The sequence below is a fragment of the Podarcis raffonei genome, chromosome 7 (genome assembly GCF_027172205.1).
Source record: "Podarcis raffonei isolate rPodRaf1 chromosome 7, rPodRaf1.pri, whole genome shotgun sequence".
Lineage (NCBI taxonomy): Eukaryota > Metazoa > Chordata > Lepidosauria > Squamata > Lacertidae > Podarcis > Podarcis raffonei.
This window is the reverse complement of record NC_070608.1, coordinates 20804152-20825286: the sequence shown is the minus strand read 5'-3', so window position 1 is coordinate 20825286 and position 21135 is coordinate 20804152. Positions and strand designations below refer to the sequence as shown.

The following is a 21135-nucleotide window of genomic DNA, read 5'->3' as shown; positions in this document are numbered from 1 at the left end:
AGTAATAGTGCCACTGTATTCTGCTCTGGTCAGACCTCACCTGGAGTACTGTGTCCAGTTCTGGGCACCACAGTTCAAGAAGGACATTGACAAACTGGAACGTGTCCAGAGGAGGGCAACCAAAATGGTCAAAGGCCTGGAAACGATGCCTTATGAGGAACGGCTAAGGGAGCTGGGCATGTTTAGCCTGGAGAAGAGGAGGTTAAGGGGTGATATGATAGCCATGTTCAAATATATAAAAGGATGTCACATAGAGGAGGGAGAAAGGTTGTTTTCTGCTGCTCCAGAGAAGCGGACACGGAGCAATGGATCCAAACTACAAGAAAGAAGATTCCACCTAAACATTAGGAAGAACTTCCTGACAGTAAGAGCTGTTCGACAGTGGAATTTGCTGCCAAGGAGTGTGGTGGAGTCTCCTTCTTTGGAGGTCTTTAAGCAGAGGCTTGACAACCATATGTCAGGAGTGCTCTGATGGTGTTTCCTGCTTGGCAGGGGGTTGGACTCGATGGCCCTTGTGGTCTCTTCCAACTCTATGATTCTATGATTCTATGACTTCATGAAAGTCATGTCAGCTTCATGTAGTGCAATAAAGAGTCTGGGTATTTTAGATTTCCCCTTCCCGTTTATATTTACAAATGTGGTTTTGCATTAATTTCAGAATCAGTGTATAGATAAGGGAATCATACGCACTGCCTTAATGATTCTCTCTGCAGAAAGGGCAATGAAAACCATATTGAAGTGTTCAGGGTGGCATGCAGATCCAGAAAGGGTGACATTCTCAGTAACATGGTAATTACTTGTCAACGGTGGTCAGACCACTAATTTCATGTCTCCTTTATTTAGCTGCACAACAAACCTCACAATGAAACCACAGGCCTATATTTAGATGGTAGATTTCGAAGCCATGTTTAAAGGCAGAAATACCAGCAGAGAATAAAGTCCTGCTGTTGAGACCTTCTATCAGCCTTCTACTTCAGAGTTTGCAGGGCACACTGCGGCCAGCTCAAGAATTGGATTCCATTTATTTTAAATTTTTGATAAGATCAAGTGTTGGCATTTTTTAAGGGAAACTAATTGCATGTGTTTTGTGAAATTATAAGGTTCTTGAAAAAACAGGTACATTAGTAAAAAAAACAAAACCCTGCATATAAAAATGTGTTTACTGGGAAAAATTCACTCAAAAATGCTGATAAATTTTCATGAGGATAATAATAATAATAATAATAATAATAAGAAGAAGAAGAAGAAGAAGAAGAAGAAGAAGAAGAAGAAGAGTAGTAGTAGTTTGGATTTGATATCCCTCCTTTCACTCCCCTTAAGGAGTCTCAAAGCGGCTAACATTCTCCTTTACCTCCCTCCCTCACAACAAACACTCTGTGAGGTGAGTGGGGCTGAGAGACTTTAGAGAAGTGTGATTAGCCCAAGGTCACCCAGCAGCTGCATGTGGAGGAATGGGGACGCGAACCCGGTTCACCAGATTACGAGTCCTCTGCTCTTAACCACTACACCACACTGGCTCTGAAAAAAGAATTAGCAAATTGAAAAAGAATTAGCAAATTGCTGAAAAATGTGGAGAAGTCAATTTAATGTTGGGAAAATGAGCCTGTGACAACAAAACGTGACAGATCCATCCCTATTTCAAGGAAATAATTAGGGATGCTTCAAATATCATACGTTTCCTACATGGAGAGCATGTAGGAAAAGCAAGAAGGCCACGTGTGGATTTTCATGAATAATGATCATGCTTGTGTCTATTACTACAGCCCACATAGGAAATACAGATCATTTGAAATAGGCTTTAGATGTAGCAAGATCAGGTTAAAGGTGCAAAGAAAAGTGTGTTGTCTTTAGGGCATGTTAGCTAGGGGGCATATTCCTTTAGATGACAACGTTTAAGAGCCGCTAGTTCCTAGTCTCAAATGCCACAATATTATCTAATGCTGTCAAGTCTATTGATCTTAAATGAGGCCCGAAATCAATTTTCTACCGGAGAAATGGTGCGTTACATTTGTCAGGATGTAAACCAGCAGGGTGGATCAGCAGGAGAGTATACATAACCCCCTTCTCCCTGTTCTGCTAATAAACTTCACTCTTAGGGAGAGGTTAGACAGAAAGGCCAATGTAAAAAATTCTCTGTTGTAGCTACTGTGGAAAAAAGGTGATGAAGTAGACCGTGGAAGCAGCCCTGATGATTCTCCCCTGGGGCTAGGATTGCTTGATTCAGACAATTTCCTTTGCAAGGTAGATCTGCTAATCCGGTCCAGACCATGCTTGAAGTTTAAAGAGGATTTTAACTCAGATGCATTTGAGAACAGGATGTGGACCAGTACTTAGAGATATATTAGGGTTCTCAAGAGCCTGGACATTTTAAAAGTACAGATAATAAGATTTAGTCTGCCCAACAGATACAGATAACTGCCATCACTGGGATAAATGCCCTGCATATCATATACATTTTTACTGTATTTTATATGTATAAGGGAATTCGAGATGACACTTCACCTGCTATGAAGATGGAATGGTTGTTTTAGAGATGGAATTCTCTGACAATCTTGACCTTGAGCTTATCTGCACACTTTTTTTTTCTAATTCGAGTCTCACTCCCTTACTGGTTCTGCTAAAAATATTAACATTAACATCAACAAAGGGAGCCCTCCTTGCTCACCTACAACTTAGATCTGTGAGACAGACAGGCACAAGGCACAGGGCCTTTTCTGTGGTGGCTTCATGGCTTCAGAATCTTTTACTGCCTCACCTCCAGAAGCCAGTTCCCCCCCCCCAAGGGGCTTGAATGGCTTGAAACTTGGCATTCACGTCAGCAATATTCTTCTCTGAGAGAGCTTTCCTTCTGCTGTCTTGTATTAGGAGGTCAATGTGTTTTATCTGGCTTATTGTTTTGATTTCTTAGCACATAAGTGGAACACGGTTCAGTGAAACTTGGTGATTCAGCCTACAAGTATTTTAAAACAAATAAAGCAATTCACAAACATCAGAAGTAAGAGTTGTCATCCTTTTTCAAAAAAACAACAACCGTAAGCAATCCCTTGCATTGAGCTACCTGATGGGGCATATTTTGTTGCGGTTGTTGCTGTTATTAATAAAATACATGTTATTTCTTAGTGAAGATGTAAACTGGCTCTTTCAAGGAGTACTGGAAACCTTTTCTAGTCTATTTAAAAAGTAATTTTCCATATGTGAAGTCCACAGTGGGGTTTGAAGTTTAAGGGGACAAAACAGCAGAACTTATTAAGAAAACCATTAAAGAAGATGAAACTGGATGTGATGGAATTTTAGAATGAAACTGTATGCAATCTTGATTATAAACATTGAGGATGGGTGAGTGGGAAGGCAACAGTATTCCAGGAAGTTTTTTTTTTATGGTTGATGTTTTATTGTGTTTGTAATATTTTGTTGGGAGCCACCCAGAGTGGCTGGGGCAACCCAGTCAGATGGGCAGCATGTAAATATAAATATATAAGATTATTATTATTAAATAGGATTTTAACTGTTGAGTGACAAAATGTAACTTTGAATTTTGAAATAAAATATGTATTGGGGGGATGTAAACTGGACATTTTATTTAGTCATAAGAGCATTTCTCCAACCCACCTTTCAGGCCAATGGGGCCACCTAGAAGGCATGTACACACACACACACCACAAAATAACAAGCAATACAAATTGGGATCATTTACACAGAGCCAAACAGAATGCAAGCAAACAGCAGGAATGCGATAAAAACAAAAGCTTGGCAAGCTACTGAGGCTTTGCCGCAAATCAAAACGCCGTAACAGAGGAGCCCACAGAGCCTTTCCATAGCGGGGATTTCGCAGGCAGAGGTGCTGCTGATGTGATGCAGGAGATCAGATCTCCTGGCTTTTAATTTTATTTTGTTAAAAAGGCTTCATAGCAGAAGAACATCAGAAGTGCCTGCTGGATCAAGCCAATGGCCCAGTGACCACCCAAGTCCCTGTGGGAAACCGGCTAGGAGGACATGAGCACAAGAGGAATCTTCCCTCCCATAGTTTCCAACAACTTGTATTCGGAAACATATTGTCTCCGTCTGTGGAGGCACAGGATACCAGCTGTGGGGTGGCATGAATTGGAATGGGGCAGGGTGCTGGGGGAAATGATGTCCAGTGTTTCCCTGTTGCTCTGTTTCCCTGACCAAAATCCCCCTGCCCAAGCTGCTATTAGCTCTACTAGGAGGAAAGGGGACCTCCTGAGCTTATTAGCTTCCCCCAACGGGACTTCAGGGGAAGGGACATATTTTAACTAGGAAAACAGCACAGAGACAAAGGTTTCAACACTGCACCACCTCCTGGTGCCACTGCCCTCATCTAATTTTGGGGGTCCCACAGCTGCTTAGAGCTGTAATAGAACATCAAGAGCTCTGATTACAGATGTCCCACCACATCATGTATGTTTTGGCCCATAGTTTTCAATGCATCTATAAAAAAAAAATTACGTCCAAGGTATTACACATTCCTCTTGCACGGAATATTATAGCACCAGATGTTTTTTGACAGCGCATTATACTAACACTACAGATTTTTTAAAAAAAAAATTGGTGAAGGGATCATAATGTCGCTGCTGTGGCAATTCTCATGCCAAAATCCTTTTTAAAGCACTTTTTGTTCATGGCTGAGCAGTCGCAAGCCCTTGTGTTGGAAAGGCAGGGATATCCTTTCCAACGAAAGGCTGCTCCTTAAATTACAATATTCTTACAGGGGAAGATTGGTATGTGGGGGGATGGATAGGAAACATGTGTAGATCAGGATGGGCAAACTCAGTTGACAAGACCTATTTTGTTCGACAACGTAAGAAGAGTTTGCAGGATTAGACCAAATGTTCCTTTAGTCCAGCATTTAGTCGTGGTGGCTAACAAAAGGCCTGCAGGAAGTCTGTTAGCAGGACATGAGTGGTGTGGTCCTCTCCCACTCATGATTCTCAGCAAATCATGTTCAAAGGCATATTGTCTCTGGCACCGAAGGTAGTACATAACCCTCATGACTCATAGCCTTTTAAAAAACAACTAGAACCTTAAGATCAACCAATCAAACCCGGATGCAAAAGACATACAGTGGTACCTTGGAAGTCAAACGGAATCCATTCCAGAAGTCCATTCGACTTCCAAAATGTTCAGAAACCAAGGTGTGGCTTCTGATTGGCTGCAGGAAGCTCCTGCAGCCAATTGGAAGCTGTGGAAGCCCTGTTGGATGTCTGGATTCCAAAGAACGTTCACAAACTGGAACACTTACTTCTGGGTTTGTGGCGTTCGAGAGCCAAAACGTTTGACTCGCAAGGCGTTTGTAAACCAAGGTACAACTGTACTTAGAATTAAAGAATTTTGAGCTCAAGGATTTGTTTCAGTACCAGAACCGATTGCACAGCCCCTAAAACCCCACTCCTGTGTGTCCTCCTTCCCCCATTTTCTTCATTTCAGCAATATAATTTGGAGTTGGGGGGAGCCATTTTGCCATTGCCGCTGTTAAACAATTGGAAGTTGCCAGTCCACAAACAGATCACGAGCTACCTTTCACTCGCCCCTGGCATGGATCATTCTTGGTGATGATCTCACATGCAGATACTTTTTGCTCTGAGCTGCAGTTGGACTCTGCTTTCCAAAGCATGCATGCTGCCAGTTCATTGAAAAGAACAGATGTGATAGTTTTGCCTGCATTTTGTTATGTATGAAAAATGCATTGATTGAAGTACATGCATTGATTAAAAGAACTGTGATGTGATTGTGCAATCACACAGATTCCTTTTTGTGCTGTGATTTAATCTAAGTGCATATTTATTTATTTTTATTAGATTTATTAGATTTATATACTTCCCTGCATTAAACGATCTCATGGTGATACACAAGATTAAAACATGAGATAAAATCACAAATAGATAGTTAAAACAGAAACAACAAAACAATAAGTGAATATGCACTGGTCTGCATTCATAATCCGCAAAGGAAAAAGATGTTAACTGCAAACTGCATCAAACTGATTATGTGCAGGGGTCTGAACAAACTCTGGGTTTTTATTTTATTTTTATTTGTTTAAGGTATAATGAACAGTTAAGGCATCAGTGCCATTCTGGAAATAAAATCAGATTCTAAAATCTGGGTAAAACATTAGAAGGGGGCAATGCCACAAGCATAGTGAGGAACCATCCTCACTCAATTATTATCCAAACTTTCAATTCAACCAGTTTGTGGGTTATGGGCTAGGCAACTTTTCTCCATTATCTATAGGGAAGTTTCTGAGTAGCCTAGTATCTCAATCCTGTTGTTCCAATTCAACCGCTTTTTGGAAATAAGCAAGACAGTGAAAAAGTTGTGATCTCTACAACAAGAAAAGATGATCTCTCCAGTCCGCTCACTCCTGCTAATTTTATTAATGGACCTTACTGCATTCAGCTTTATTGAACAAACAGTTTCTGCTCCCCTTCCCTCGTTTAACTGCAGCATGAAAATAGGTTGATTTTCAACACATCCCTTCCTTCCATATTCAAGGCCAGGCTATTTCATCACATTAAAAGGGCACATCAGTGTGTAAGTCGATGCAGCCACACACAGAGGTCAAGGCAGGCCATGTTTATTTACTGCCAAACATATCTTAACGCTGTGACACATTGTTAAAGCACATAAATAAATGCAAAATATTAAGCACACCAGTTATCACCTATAGGGATCTCTGCCTTTTCCACATTCTAAATAAATACTTAGGCCTAAGCCGATAATTGGCAGGTCACTAATACAATCAGTAGGTCAGGGGGTTAAAAAGCCACACACATTTCCACTTTGACACTGAAGCTTTGTAATGGTCTTGCAGCTAATTCAATAATACGGAAGCAAAAGTTGATAGAGCACATTACCTATAAAGGGTCTAGATCTCCCTGCTCTGCCTTCCTACAGGGCCAGTATTCCTATATAACAAAGTGGCCTTTATGCATTACCACAATGATGCAGAGACCACGTTCCCACAGCTTTAACTCTGGTTGTACAAGAGTGGTTGAATGCTAAGAACAATGTGAGCAGATCCAATTGCAAATTTCACTGAAAGGTTGCTGTCTTTCCCGGTGGGATGAATATCAGATCGGAAACACCTATGTAATTTACCCCACCCATATGGTTCTGGGGTTTCATTTCTGCAACAGAATGGAAAAATGGCATGAGTGGCTGTTGTGCTTTCCTGTGACATGAAGGTCCTTAAGGGTGCTGCTCCACATTTTTTAAGCAAACTGGTCTGTTTAACAATTGCCAGACTAATGCATACTAAATCCTTGGGATGCTTTTGGGGGAGAAACTACATTGATGAGCCTGTAATTAAACTTTGGATTTTTCCACATATTGTGATATGGTTATTTTCTTTTATAAAAATGTACCAAAATACATATTTTAGGGTAAAATATGCTTAGAAATGTCTATATTGAAAGAAAATGTGAATTTGCATTTTGTGATAAAATATGCATTTAAGTAAGTATTTGGGACCGATTCGGATGGTCCGCCCCCGCCACTTAATGGATCCAATTGGCTTCCAGAGAGTGGTAGGGGATGCTTTATCCCAAGTTGATGGCCTTTCAGCTGATTCCCTGGTGGCACGCTGGAATGCGGAGTTAACCAGGGCTATTGACTGTCTGGCTCCGAAGCGCCCTCTCCGATTGCATGGAGCCCGGACAGCCCCGTGGTTTTCCCCGGAGCTGAGGGTGATGAAACAATCGTTGAGACGGCTAGAGCGCCGGTGGCGGAAAACTCATTCTGAATCAGACCGGACACGGGTTAGAGCTCAACGTCGAGCCTACCAAGTGGCAATGGCGACGGCGAAGAGTGCCTTCTTCGCCGCCTCCATTGCATCTGCAGAAAACAGCAGCAGGAGACTTTTTCAGGTGGTTCGCAATCTATCGGAACCACCTGTACCACCGGGGCCCGGTAGGGACCCCAAGATCTCCTGCAATGCTTTTGCAAAGTTTTTTGCAGATAAAATCGCTCAGATTCAGAAGGAGGTAGACTCCACCGTGGGAGCAGGGCCAGGGCGGGAGAGTGCTAGAGTTCTGTCTGGTCCTGTTACATGGGATCAATTCCAATCTGTTACCTCCGAGGATGTGGACAGGCTGCTTGGACAAGTGAAACCGACCACCTGTCTCCTTGATCCTTGCCCATCCTGGCTGATAAAAGCGAGCCGGGAAGGGCTGGGCGATGGGCTCTGCGGGGTGGTGAATGCTTCCCTCTGTGAGGGAGCCTCCCCAGACCCGCTGAAAGAGGCGGTCATTAAACCGCTTCTTAAAAAAACATCTTTAGACCCGGCCAATTTGGCCAACTATCGCCCAGTCTCAAATCTGCCATTCTTGGGCAAGGTGATTGAGCGGGTGGTTGCTGAACAACTCCAAGCACGCCTGGAGGAAACGGACCATTTGGATCCCTTCCAATCGGGATTCAGGCCTCACCATGGGACTGAAACTGCCTTGGTCGCGCTGGTTGATGATCTCCGGCGGGCTAGGGACAAAGGTGAGAGCTGTTTCCTAGTTCTGCTGGATCTCTCAGCGGCCTTTGACACCATCGACCATAACATCCTTCTGGACCGTCTAGAGGGGCTGGGAGCTGGGGGCACTGTCATACAGTGGTTCCGCTCCTTCCTCCTGGGCCGTGTCCAGAAAGTGGTGGTGGGGGATGAGTGTTCAGACCCCTGGGCTCTCACTTGTGGGGTGCCTCAGGGTTCTGTCCTCTCCCCCATCCTTTTTAATATCTATATGAAGCCGCTGGGAGAGATCATCAGGGGGTTTGGACTGGGTGTTCATCAGTATGCAGATGACACCCAGCTCTACCTCTCCTTTAAATCAGAACCAGTGAAGGCGGTGAAGGTCCTGTGTGAGTGCCTGGAGGCGGTTGGAGGATGGATGGCGGCTAACAGATTGAGGTTGAATCCTGACAAGACAGAAGTACTGTTTTTGGGGGACAGGGAGCGGGTTGGTGTGGGGGATTCCCTGGTCTTGAATGGGGTAACTGTGCCCCTGAAGGACCAGGTGCGCAGCCTGGGAGTCATTTTGGACTCACAGCTGTCCATGGAGGCGCAGGTTAACTCTGTGTCCAGGGCAGCTGTCTACCAGCTCCACCTGGTACGCAGGCTAAGACCCTACCTGCCCGCAAACTGTCTCGCCAGAGTGGTGCATGCTCTAGTTATCTCACGCTTGGACTACTGCAACGCGCTCTACGTGGGGCTACCTTTGAAGGTGACCCGGAAACTGCAATTAATCCAGAATGCGGCAGCTAGACTGGTGACTGGGAGTGGCCGCCGGGACCACATAACACCGGTTCTGAGAAATCTGCATTGGCTCCCAGTACGTTTCCGAGCACGATTCAAAGTGTTGGTGCTGACCTTTAAAGCCCTAAACGGCCTCGGTCCTGTATACCTGAAGGAGCGTCTCCACCCCCATCGTTCAGCCCGGACACTGAGATCCAGCGCCGAGGGCCTTCTGGCGGTTCCCTCATTGCGAGAAGTGAGGCTACAGGGAACCAGACAGAGGGCCTTCTCGGTAGTGGCGCCCGCCCTGTGGAACGCCCTCCCATCAGATGTCAAAGAGATAAATAATTACCTGTCATTCAGAAGACATCTTAAGGCAGCCCTGTTCAGGGAAGTTTTTAATATGTAACGCTGTACTGTTTTTAACACTGATTGGGAGCCGCCCAGAGTGGCTGGGGAAACTCAGCCAGATGGGCGGGGTATAAATAATAAATTATTATTATTATTATTATTACAAATTTTCATATGGATTCTTTCCCCACCTCCAAAATGACCAGATCAATGTGGAAATGGGATGAAAACATGTGAAACAGGCATTGACTGGCAACAGACTGTTCCATCCATCCCTAGTGACAACCAAGTCAACTACTTGGTGACTACAATAATTGCTTGATAAACTAGTCATTTAGGAATCATGCGATATCGCTCTATGAGATTGTTTTATCATCTCCTAAGTGCAATTAATGGAAAGAAAGATTCTGCTAAATGATACAATCAGGTTGTGAATGTCCTGCTAAAAGCATCTCTGAATACATGCAAACTGTTTGCTAAGCACGAAGCTGTTCCTAGGTTCTTTGAGAATATCCATGTGTGTGTGTGTTTGTGCAGCAATTGTCCAAGAAGTACATTTTAAACAGCACAAAAAGCAGTCCTTGATGTTAGTTAATAATTGGAATGGTTTGGGAAAGCATAATAATATCCAAATTCATTTGTCTATTTGTCCCTTTCTTAAGCTACCTCCTGCCTTTACATGGAACAATGTTTCTTAAGATGACATGAATAGCTCTGCTCCATATCCAATACTCCTGATAGGGCCATATAGAATTCCCCCTATAGTTGGTGGCCTTCTGCCAATCAACAGAGCGGTGACATGAGGCCACCCACAGACAAAGTAGGAATTTCTTCATACCTGGGAGACTTCCTAGGGTTTTCATTTTTTAAAAGTAGCACTTTGTTTAAAGAATGAGAAAAACCCTCCCCCAAAAGCCCCCCAAGGATTTAGTATGCATAGACCCTTCCCTAGCTATAGATGTTAAAGTTAAAAACAATGCTAGTGATGAATGTAAGTGGGGGTGACAATCTCATTCCAAGATCAACAAGAGAAATAAAGATATCTCCGAAGCAAGGAAGGAGAGGTGGGTAACCATGAACTGTTCAGGTTGGAGATGAATAAATATAGTCCTCCACAATCTCCCCGCCCCCTGCCCCAATTTCTCCCCATTGATCTAGAGCAGGTGTAGCTAAACCTGTGGTTCTCTAGATGCTGCTAGACAGCAACTCCCATCATCCCTGATCACTGACCAATATCTTGAGAGCCATGGTTTCCGCAAGCCAATCAACAGCATTGCTGGACTACAAATCTTCTCATTTACCATGCTAGCTGCGATTGATTAGCACTAGGAATGTCAGAGGATTCCACTGTAAGCACAGTGCAGCGCAGCCTTTCCACAAAGGAGAGGACTACATTGAAATAAACACAATGAAATAACTGCAAAGAAGTGAGATGTAAGGAAAATAATGCCAAAAAAATGAATATCAAAATATGGTGTCTATGTATGGCATTACATACCACAAAAATAATATACAGTATAATTCTACTTACGTGAATGATGAAGCGGGTAGCATATTACAAGGGGAAAAGAAAATTCAGTTGAGCATATTGACCAATATGTCAGTATGAATGAACGTCGGAATGGAATGAGGCACATTCATACATCCCTAATGCAGGCTTCCTCAACCTCGGCCCTCCAGATGTTTTGAAACTACAATTCCCATCATCCCTGACCACTGGTCCTGCTAGCTAGGGATCATGGGAGTTGTAGTAGGAGGGCCAAGGTTGAGGAAGCCTGCCCTAATGGGTCCAACCATATTCAGAGGGACATCATTTTAGCTACCACTTACCTACAGCAATATAGTGCTTTATCATTCATTCAGGGCCAGTGATTGTATCAAATGTATGAAGGAATAGCTCACACTCCTTTCACCAACTGTACTGCTCATTATTTACCTTCCCCCAGTGATTGACATGGGGGTGAAGGGAAGCAGAGCCCCTTCATGAGTCTTTCTGGTTCCCAGGTTCTTTTGAGATGCCAATATCACACCTTGCTGCCTCTCATCCACTGGTATCATTCAAAAGTTTAGGGTCACTGTAAGCATAACAGTACAGAGTACTGGCCATTTTACCTGATAGTCTCATATATAATTGTATTGTTTCGTTGCTTGCCAGCCTGGGCTCCTTTTTGAGAAACAGTGGAGAAGAAATCCAATCAATCAATCAATCAATTAGAGAATGTCCGTAAGAAGGCCTCTTGGTACTGAAAATGTTCTTCCACACATGCTTTACAACAGTATTAAAGAACTCTGCACTCACCTATTTTTATCATGGATCTTCAAGATTTCATGTGTCTGCTGGAGCAGTTGTTTCTCCAGCTTGTAAGTAGATAATGAATTCTCCAGCAGCTGAATTTCTAGTCGGGACGTTTGATTTAGTACCTGAAGGAGGCAAGCGAGAAATAATAGATAGGCCTTCCAATACTTTTGACTTTAGCAGTCAACATTGCTGTTCTGCTTTGCTTGATCCCAGACGTATCACGATGATCCAAAAGAGAAATATTGCAAAACAGAGACGCACCAACAGGACAGTTTATTTTGGTCTCTACAGGTTTTCCATTGTTCTTTTATGAAGTGCATTTACCTAAGAAGCTTGCCAGGGTGATTTAAATTTAAACACAAGCCAACCTGCTCCCCAGCTTCTGTTCTATAAACAGAAGTTCCAAAACATCATTGTCCCAAGGTATTTCTTTGGCTGTGTTTGGTCTAGGTTTATTTATAGCATAGCTTCAGATATTGCATACCTCCTTGGAAGTAAGTCTACATTCCTCTCTTGAGCTTCTTCAATTTCAGTCACTCTAAGCCTCACTAGGTTCTTCCTCTGTCCTTACCAAACAACAACACCTAGAACAGTAGCCTTCAGTGTTCTCAGACCTCAGATCACTTTTAAACCAAACATGTTTGGGGGGACCCATTCCTTCCTATATATGGGGATGGGGGAATCTTCCTAGATACACATAAAATGTAAGGCCGTCAATGCCAATCAGGTAATGGAGAATTTATAGGACCATCACCAATCATCATGTCTCTGCATGCCAAGCATGGTGCATGCGTGTTATTTAAAGAAGGCACCATTGGCCAAATGTAGAGTTGCCATAGGATATAACAGACCTGTCATTACAGGGAGACAGACTATTTTCTACCACGACCCAAAATCATGTGTGCTCCAGCTATGAGTCACTTCAGATCCAAGAATTCTGTCTTGTGGATCACATTGTGAATCTACTTATTCGTGCATGATCAAATCAGGTTTTGGGGGAGTCGTTATAAAATTAGAAAGAGAAGGCTCTGGTGGTTCTGATGGGTGATTGTCTAGAATATTATTGAATAATACACATTTATCTTGTTGTATCACAACACATATCTTCTCTACATATTTGGATAGCATTGCCAGAAAAATAGTTGGTGTTATGGGTGACTCAACAAAAAAAGGTCACAATCTTTGGCCGAAATCCTGTGTAAAGCATAAATTCTAGTGTTGCCTTCTGATAGTGGGCATCCCCCCCCCTATATTGTATGTGTGCCAAAAGTCAATTCTTATGTTTAATACTGTGACTTCAGGACTAAGTCAATGGGGATCAGCATCTACACTGCTCTGGTAATATAAAAGCCGGCCTTTGTTTATCAAGGATGATGGGTGAGTTGACCTTGACATGCTTATTTTCTCCTAATGCAGTTCAAATATATAGTGTAGCCTCTATTCTCTGTTATGACTTAAGATTAAAAATATAAGATTTTGGTTCCAGCAATTTCTCATGCTCATATTCCATTACCTACAAGCTAAGGCTGTCTTATATGAAACTTTTATTAGCCCTTCCATGGAAAACTAAGAAGCTGAGAGCTTGAGTAAGACTATATTGTCATCACCATGTGTATATTATCTCTAGCTAGACTAAATTAATTGTCCTTTCTTGTGTAATTGATCTTGTTACTCTATATGTTGATATGCGTTTTAAGTAATCATTTCGGGAAAGGATACTGTAAACACGGTTTGAGGCTCAGAGAATACAAAAAATATGATCCATCTCAAACACTCTGCTGGTATAACTAACTGGCCAGTGTAGTGATTACACACATGCATACATTTGTTTTAAGCAGACAGTCTGGATGCGCAGCATCTGCTAGATACCATATGCTTGAAACTGTAAGGGAAAGGGGAAAGAGTGGCGGAGAATTATGAATTGTGAACAGATAGATAATATCAAAGGGCTCTCAATGAGTTAGGGCCAACGGACATGTATCAGAAGCTGGGATGCTGATCTTGTGGACTTCTCTTTCTCCTCCCTTCAAACCCAGGCCCTGTCTGTGATGGGTTCCCAACAGGACTGCAATTAGCAAACAGATGTTCTCTAGACCTCTTAGCCTTTGGTATCGACTGTTGGGAACATAAGACTATGAGAAGAGCCTGCTGGATCAGGCCAAAATGGACCATCTTGTCCGGCATCCTGTTATCACAGTGGTCAACCAAATGCGTGTGGGAAACAGGATTCAGATGCAGGAGCCCTCTCCCCTCCTGTAAATTAAAGGTAAAGGGACCCCTGACCCGTTAGGTCCAGTTGCGGATGACTCTGGGGTCGCGGCGCTCATCTCGCTTTATTGGCCGAGGGAGCCGGCGTACAGCTTCCGGGTCATGTGGCCAGCATGACTAAGCTGCTTCTGGTGAACCAGAGCAGCGCACGGAAACGCCGTTTACGTTCCCGCTGGAGTGGTACCTATTTATCTACTTGCACTGTGTGCTTTCAAACTGCTTGGTTGGCAGGAGCAGGGACCAAGCAACGAGAGTTCACCCCATCACGGGGATTTAAACCGCTGACCTTCTGATCAGCAAGCTCTAGGCTCTGTGGTTTAACCCACAGTGCCACCTGTGTCCCCTCCTGTCCTGTGGATTCCAGCAAATGGTATTCAGGAGCAGTACTGCCTCCAGTGGTAGAGGCAGTGCATAGTCATCTTGCCTAACAGTCTGCGATAGCCTTCTCTTCCATGAATTTGTCTAATCCTCTTTTAAAGCTACGTACAAACAGGGTCCCTACTTAATTACAGCTAAAACAGGCAGAAAGGGTCTGGTCTTTTCTTTAGCCCTGGAAGAGGAGGAGGGGGAGGGGGAGGAGGAGTTTGGACTTGATACCCCACCTTTCACTCCCCTTAAGGAGTCTCAAAGCAGCTAACAATCTCCTTTCCCTTCTTCCCCCACAACAAACACTCTGTGAGGTGAGTGGGGCTGAGAGACTTCAGAGAAGTGTGACTAGCCCAAGGTCACCCAGCAGCTGCATGTGGAGGAGCAGGGAAGGGAACCCGGTTCACCAGATTACGAGTCCACCGCTCTTAACCACTACACCATGCTGGCTCTCCCCTAGGCCATGCCACCTCCACTACCACCATTAAACAACAGGAGAAGTATTGTTGGACATGAACTTACACATGGGACATTAAATGACTTGCAATCTTAAGCATGTCACAGAAGCCCCTACAATAACTTACAATTCAGGCCAAGTTCTCACTGAGATGATAAACTTCTGTTTTGGCTGGTCCCAGGTCCCAGGTCTGGATTCAGGTTCATGGGGACCCACAGCAAAGTGCCTTCCACAGGTTCTGTCCTACATTGGATCCTTCTTCCCCTCAGCTATGGGCTGCACCCCACCATTGCCCTGCAGCAGCATTGATGGAGTAAGAGTGTTTTCTCCTGTTCTAGAGGGTAGGACCTGCACCAGTGGATTCAAGTTAAGGGAGAGGCGATTGCAACTAATCATCAGAAAGGATTTTCTGACAGTAAGAGCAGTTTGACCATGAAACAGACTCCCTTGGAAGGTGGTGGATTCTCCTTCCTTGGAGGTTTTTAAGTAGAGGTTGGACGGCCATCTGTCATTGTTGCTTTAGTTGAGATTCTTGCATTGCAAGCAGTTTGATTAGATGACCCCCAGGGTCTTTCCTAACTCTACATTTCCACAACCCTGGGATTCTATAATTCTATAAGCAATATTCCATGGGCACAGTGTATTTTTCATGGCTGTGAACACTGAAGAGAAAATCAAAGCAACCCAAGCCAGCATAAAGCGGCAAGTGATCACATATATAAAAGGCACAATCAGAACTTTTCGACACATTCGATGCTTCAGTTACTCACAGCTAGTAGCCAAGCTGTTTATTTGAAGTCAGCAGTGACTCACTTTCTTGGCTAGTCCAGCCTGAGATAACACATGCAGAGCAAACTATACCAAGCAACTCCCATTTGGCCCAAACTAGAACACTTTAACTGAAACCAGCCTTTGCTGCTGTTACCACCAATCAATAAGTGTGTTTCCTGCAGCAAAAATAAATAAATAAATGCTGAGAAGCACAGTATGAGGAAATGACACAGAAAAAGGGGAGTAAAGGGGGAAATGTTTTGTCATAGTTAATGGCCTGGTGAATGCAGCCATGGAAACATACCTGTGTTTCGACATCTGTGAGCTTTCTTGTCTGCTCTGCTGTCTGGCTGAGGAGGCTGGTTCCTATTTCCAGCATGGTGGCTGTATGGTTCTGCACAGCGTTCTGCTGTAACTGGGCCATCTCTGATTTCATGTTTTCCACAATGTAGTTCTCGAGCTATGGAACAGAACAGGTAACGAGTTTAAATGGCAGCAAAGTATTTATGCTAAAATGCATCTGCAATTTAAGTGTGTGTGTGTGTGTGATCAATTTATAAGCGCTTTTTCCTCTCCATAGTGGACTTCAAAACAATGTGAAATGCAAGAGTTTTTAAAAATAAAAATAAGCAAAGCAAAAATAGCAAAGCTTGGAAACAATCCCATAAATACTACCAGCACAGCAAACAAAAGTAAAATCAGCAACAGAACATAAGAAGATTTCAGGGGCAGGACTGAGGAGGAACAGTGCCCACCCTTCTCCTGAACCTTCCCAAGAATAGGAGGACAGTATAGATTTAGGACAGTGGTTTGCAAAAGGACCTAGTTCAGAGATTGCAGAGGGGGAAAGCTGGGAAGTATTGGAAGAGGAACAGCAGGAAGAAGAAACACCAGGGAAGAGACAGCTGGCAGACTCAGTGTCTTTGGAGAGCATTCCTGAGCCAGCTTCCCCCAGGACTAGGTGTGCAGTGAGAGTAGCCGAACAGAAAGCTCAGAGACAGAAAGTCCAGCTCAGCCAGTGCAGGGATGATGTGGGATAAGAGAGACAAAGGGGGTGGTGGCTTTACTTGGAGCAACGCCATTTCTAGAGAGAGATTGCATTCCTTTGTCTCTCGCTGTGTTTATTGAATAAACTAATTGGTAATCTCTTCTTTTTTTATCTGCTTCTTTGCTGCCACCGGGGGAGGGATCTGATTCCCTGAAGCCTGACAGAAGATGAGTCCTGCCATCAGGCCAAAGGCCCACATTCTGGTCCAACTTTCTGGTATCATACTAGATGCCTACAGGAAGGCCACAAGTAGGACCAGAACCACAATAGCACTGTCCCTGCTTGTGATTCACTTCAATAGGTATTCAGAAACATATTGCCTCCAGCAGTGGAGGTAGAACAGCCATCGTGGCCAGCAGAGATTGATGGCCTTATCCACCACCAATATGTCTAATATTATTTTATAGCCATCCAAGTGGTGGCCATCATTACATTCACTGGAATATAGTGTGGAAAACTACACTGTCCTGAATTTTCCAACATTTAGCTTCCCTGGATTCATAGCCAGCAGCCTCAGGCATACCATTTTCTCAAAAGCAAGGTGAGTTATTGTTCTTCTACAGTGAGATGTAGCCCTTTCATATGCAGTATGTTTAGGAATCAATCCTACCATTCCGGAAACAAAAGTTCATTGCAGCTTCCCTTGTAAAAATCAATCACCCAATGCACTTTTACACAACAGCTGATTCAACAAACTATGTGATGAGCCATATAATAAAGTCAGTTGGGGCCAAATGAACTCTTACCTTCCCTTTGGCCTCTAATGTTTCCTTGGGGAGTACCAATAGTGTCCAAAATTGTGGATGGAAAACACATTATAATATATTACAATGGGAAGGCTAGATTTACACATCTAGTAGCAAAATTGCAGTTCTGAGAAGCTCATAATCAAGAAATAGAGCAAAACCACAAGCAATTGGCTTGTGACATTCAGAGGGGGTGTGTGAATTAATTTCCTCCAAAATAGTACTGGGTTGATGACATTTTTAGAGTGTGATAACCTCTCACAGAATAATTGTAACACAGAACTCCATTGTAATAATTTCCAGCGAAATATCCGTGTTAGTCTCTGGAAACAAAAACAAGAAAGTCTTGTAAAGAAAATCTTGTGACACCTTAAAGACTGACAAATTTATGATGAATAAGCTTCTCTTGTGGACTATAATCCAGTACCTGCATCAACTGAAGTGGACTATAGTCCACAAAAGGTTATGCTATAATAAATATATTCATCTTGTTTTTTACAGATGGCCATGAGGGGGGGAAATCTGTTTTTTATTATTGGGACAGAAAATGAGGAGTGCACAGCTTACAAAGTCAAATGTACATATTACTAAGTCATGTGATTAATTTTTCATATACATTTATATAATTTGATCATTAGTTAACTGTGTACTTACATACTGCTTTGTGAAGAGTTTTTTATTTATTTGAAAAGTGGACTATAAATTTATTAAATAACAGAAATAACAGCAACAACAACATTAGCATCATGGTAGAACTATTCAGCTCCATTTCTGAAATATGCTTAGTTTATTTTTGTAGGCTACATTAAATAGTATATTCATAGTCATAGTTATAGCAGAGACTTCTGGATAAAAAACTAGTGCCCATCATACTCATCAGACTATATGGTTTCTGAGTCAATGGAATTGGTGGGTAAATGTAAAACTCCCATCTCCTAGAGATCTACAAATGTAGGGGGAAAGAGTCAGGCAAAGACAGCTTCATACATGTCTGTGAATCAGTTTGATGGACCTCTCACTCCCCTGGTGATATTATCTCACTGCCCTGTGAGAGAGCCCTGAGAAAAGGAGGCAAATGGAGACACCACCATCTTTTCTGCAGATAGGGCAATTCAGAAAGGGCTCAACATGCATTGGACTTTGCAGATGATATTCACTGGGTAAGATATGAAAGTCTAGTTTGGGTTTACTGACTATCCATGAAAGTTAGCAACTTTCTAAGTCAATGTAATTCGGAGGAAAGCATTGCAAGTGGATTCAGAGTCATTGAGTCTTGGCTAAGCCGTTCTTTCTTTGTCCCTGCCTGAACATGTGCAGGATATTCGTTCCCATGTCAGATTTTCAGTGTTTCAGCTAGGGATGCAGAGGATGAATTTAGGCATAAAGTGGCAGGAGACCTGAATGTCTTCTCCAGTGAAGAACAGATAGGCATTGTTGACCAGATGCCAGGATCTCTGGAGTGTTTGCAGATGTAGGAGGTGTTTTCGCTATTGCTATTTTGATAATATTTCTTTGGCGTTCACAGCCTTTTAAAACCAATTCCAGGAATGTGACCCTGTGCTCCCTGCGTTACTGTCTTGAATAATGGTCACTTAAATACATTGAAGATGGAGTCATTTTTTGGGGGGGGGGGAGAGTGAGAAGAAGAATTCAATAACAGCTGAGATTCTTTGATGCAACACACTGCAAAGACAATGCTAGTTATGTACTGCCTAAATAGGCACATTCTGTGGCCCATGAGAGCAGTGAAAAAATTTGAGACAAGACACTGAAGTTCGGTGAAAACCAGATGAGATTTTCACTGACTACGGTCAGTAAGCTGAGTTGGCATGGCTGTAGGACAAGGATGAGTTCCTCATTCTACTCTGCCTTTGCTGATGGAATGGCAGTGCACTGAGCATAGAAAGACCCTCTGTGGGAGTTCTCCAGCATTGAACTCTGGTTTGATGAAAGCCTGGCATCCAGGTTCTCACTAGGCAAGTGGGGAGAGATTCCTGTTAGGTAGAGATCCTAACTCATGCTGGGCATGTCTTAGTGAATCCTCCCCTCGGACCCATTTACTAGGAACCAGGCAGAGGGCCTTCTCGGTAGTGGCGCCCATTCTGTGGAACGCCCTCCCATCAGATGTCAAGGAAATAAACAACTACAGTGTAACCTCGGGTTGTGGACGTAATCCGTGACGGAGGCACATCCACAACCTGCAGCATTCGTAACCTGCAGTGCCGCATCTGCGCACGTGCATGACGTGATTTGGCACTTCTGCGCATGCGTGAGTGGCAAAACCCGGAAGTAACCCTTTCCAGTACTTCTGGGTTTCCCACGGTCCGCAACCTGAAAACGTGTAACCCAAGGTACCACTGTATCTGATTTTTAGAAGACATCTGAAAGCACCTCTCTTTAGGGAAGTTTTTAATGTTTGATGCTTTATTGTATTTTTAATATTTTGTTGGGAGCCACCCAGAGTGGCTGGGGAAACCCAACCAGATAGGCAGGGTATAAATAAATAAATAAATAATAATAATAATAATAATAATAATAATAATAATAATAATAATTACTACTGCTACTGCTACTACTATGCCGATCCTACCCAATTCCATTTCCACCCACACTTGTAACAAAAATTCTCTCCAATGCTTAGCATAATGAAGCATTTCGCTGAGGGAAAGGGAAACAAACAAGCAAGCAAGCCCCCAAAGAGGCCAGTTGAGGTTGAGAGGAAAGAACCAGAGACCCTTTTAATGGCTTCCGCCCTTCCTTTCTCACCTGAGTTCCCGGGGGATGAACACCACCCCGCAAGATCTTGTGAGGGCAGACGCAATTCTTCCCCCATTCCTTTTCTGGGCTCTGCACTGCTGGGCAATGTTGCCCCATGTGCTGGTCACACCCAGAAGGAGGCTCAGAGGTGTATGAACTTTCCTTTATACAACCTGGAGACTTTTCATATGTGAGATTTAAATCACTTTTATACTTACACCACACACCACATTGTTATGAGACTCCCAAGGCAATTTTTAAAGGCTCATTTCCCTACTAAGCAAAGTTTTAGTCTTCCATCTGAACCAGCCCTCTGAAGTTGCCGTCCCCATTTTAATCGGGTAACATCCTCAAGTTCTACTGCCGTTCCTTTTCTATTAAACTTGAAACGCTACAGGGGAAGTGAGCATGTTTCATTCTGAACAGTAAGCAGCACCCAATACGGGCCAGATGTGTGCCTTGATTTAGGGACTGAGGGGAAAAGTAAGAAGGGAAATGTACAGCATGGGATTAATACAAAAGCACCCTTTCATCTTTTATCTATGTACTTCTGCAGATACCAGACTGGCAAAGGCTGATGAATTGCACTGGCTGAGGTCAAGAAAGTTTTGTAACAAATTTGATTGTCTATGTAGAACTCCAAGTGGTGGGGGGTTTTGTTGTTTTTTTGTGGGAGGCAGAGAATGTTTGCCTATGAGGAAGAAAATGGAGCTGTCCCTCCAGAACAAATATAGGTGATTGAGAGATGATTTTTCAGCTCAGAAAAGGGAGAAAACCAATGGAAGCATTAGAGTAGAAGCTCAGAAATATCACAGGCTTTGCTTGCAATAAATCCTG

General features: G+C 43.2%; 1 protein-coding gene across 1 annotated transcript in view; it reads right to left on the bottom strand.

Annotated features, from left to right (window-relative positions):
- ANGPT1 (angiopoietin 1) overlaps positions 1–21135 on the bottom strand; it is a 145185-nt gene that overhangs the window by 57385 nt on the left and 66665 nt on the right. The window contains exons 2-3 of the mRNA XM_053395440.1: positions 16052–16207; positions 11886–12007 (exon numbers count right to left, since the gene is read on the bottom strand). Coding sequence (XP_053251415.1) covers positions 11886–12007; positions 16052–16207 — 278 coding nt within the window. The remainder of the gene's footprint in view (positions 1–11885; positions 12008–16051; positions 16208–21135) is intronic.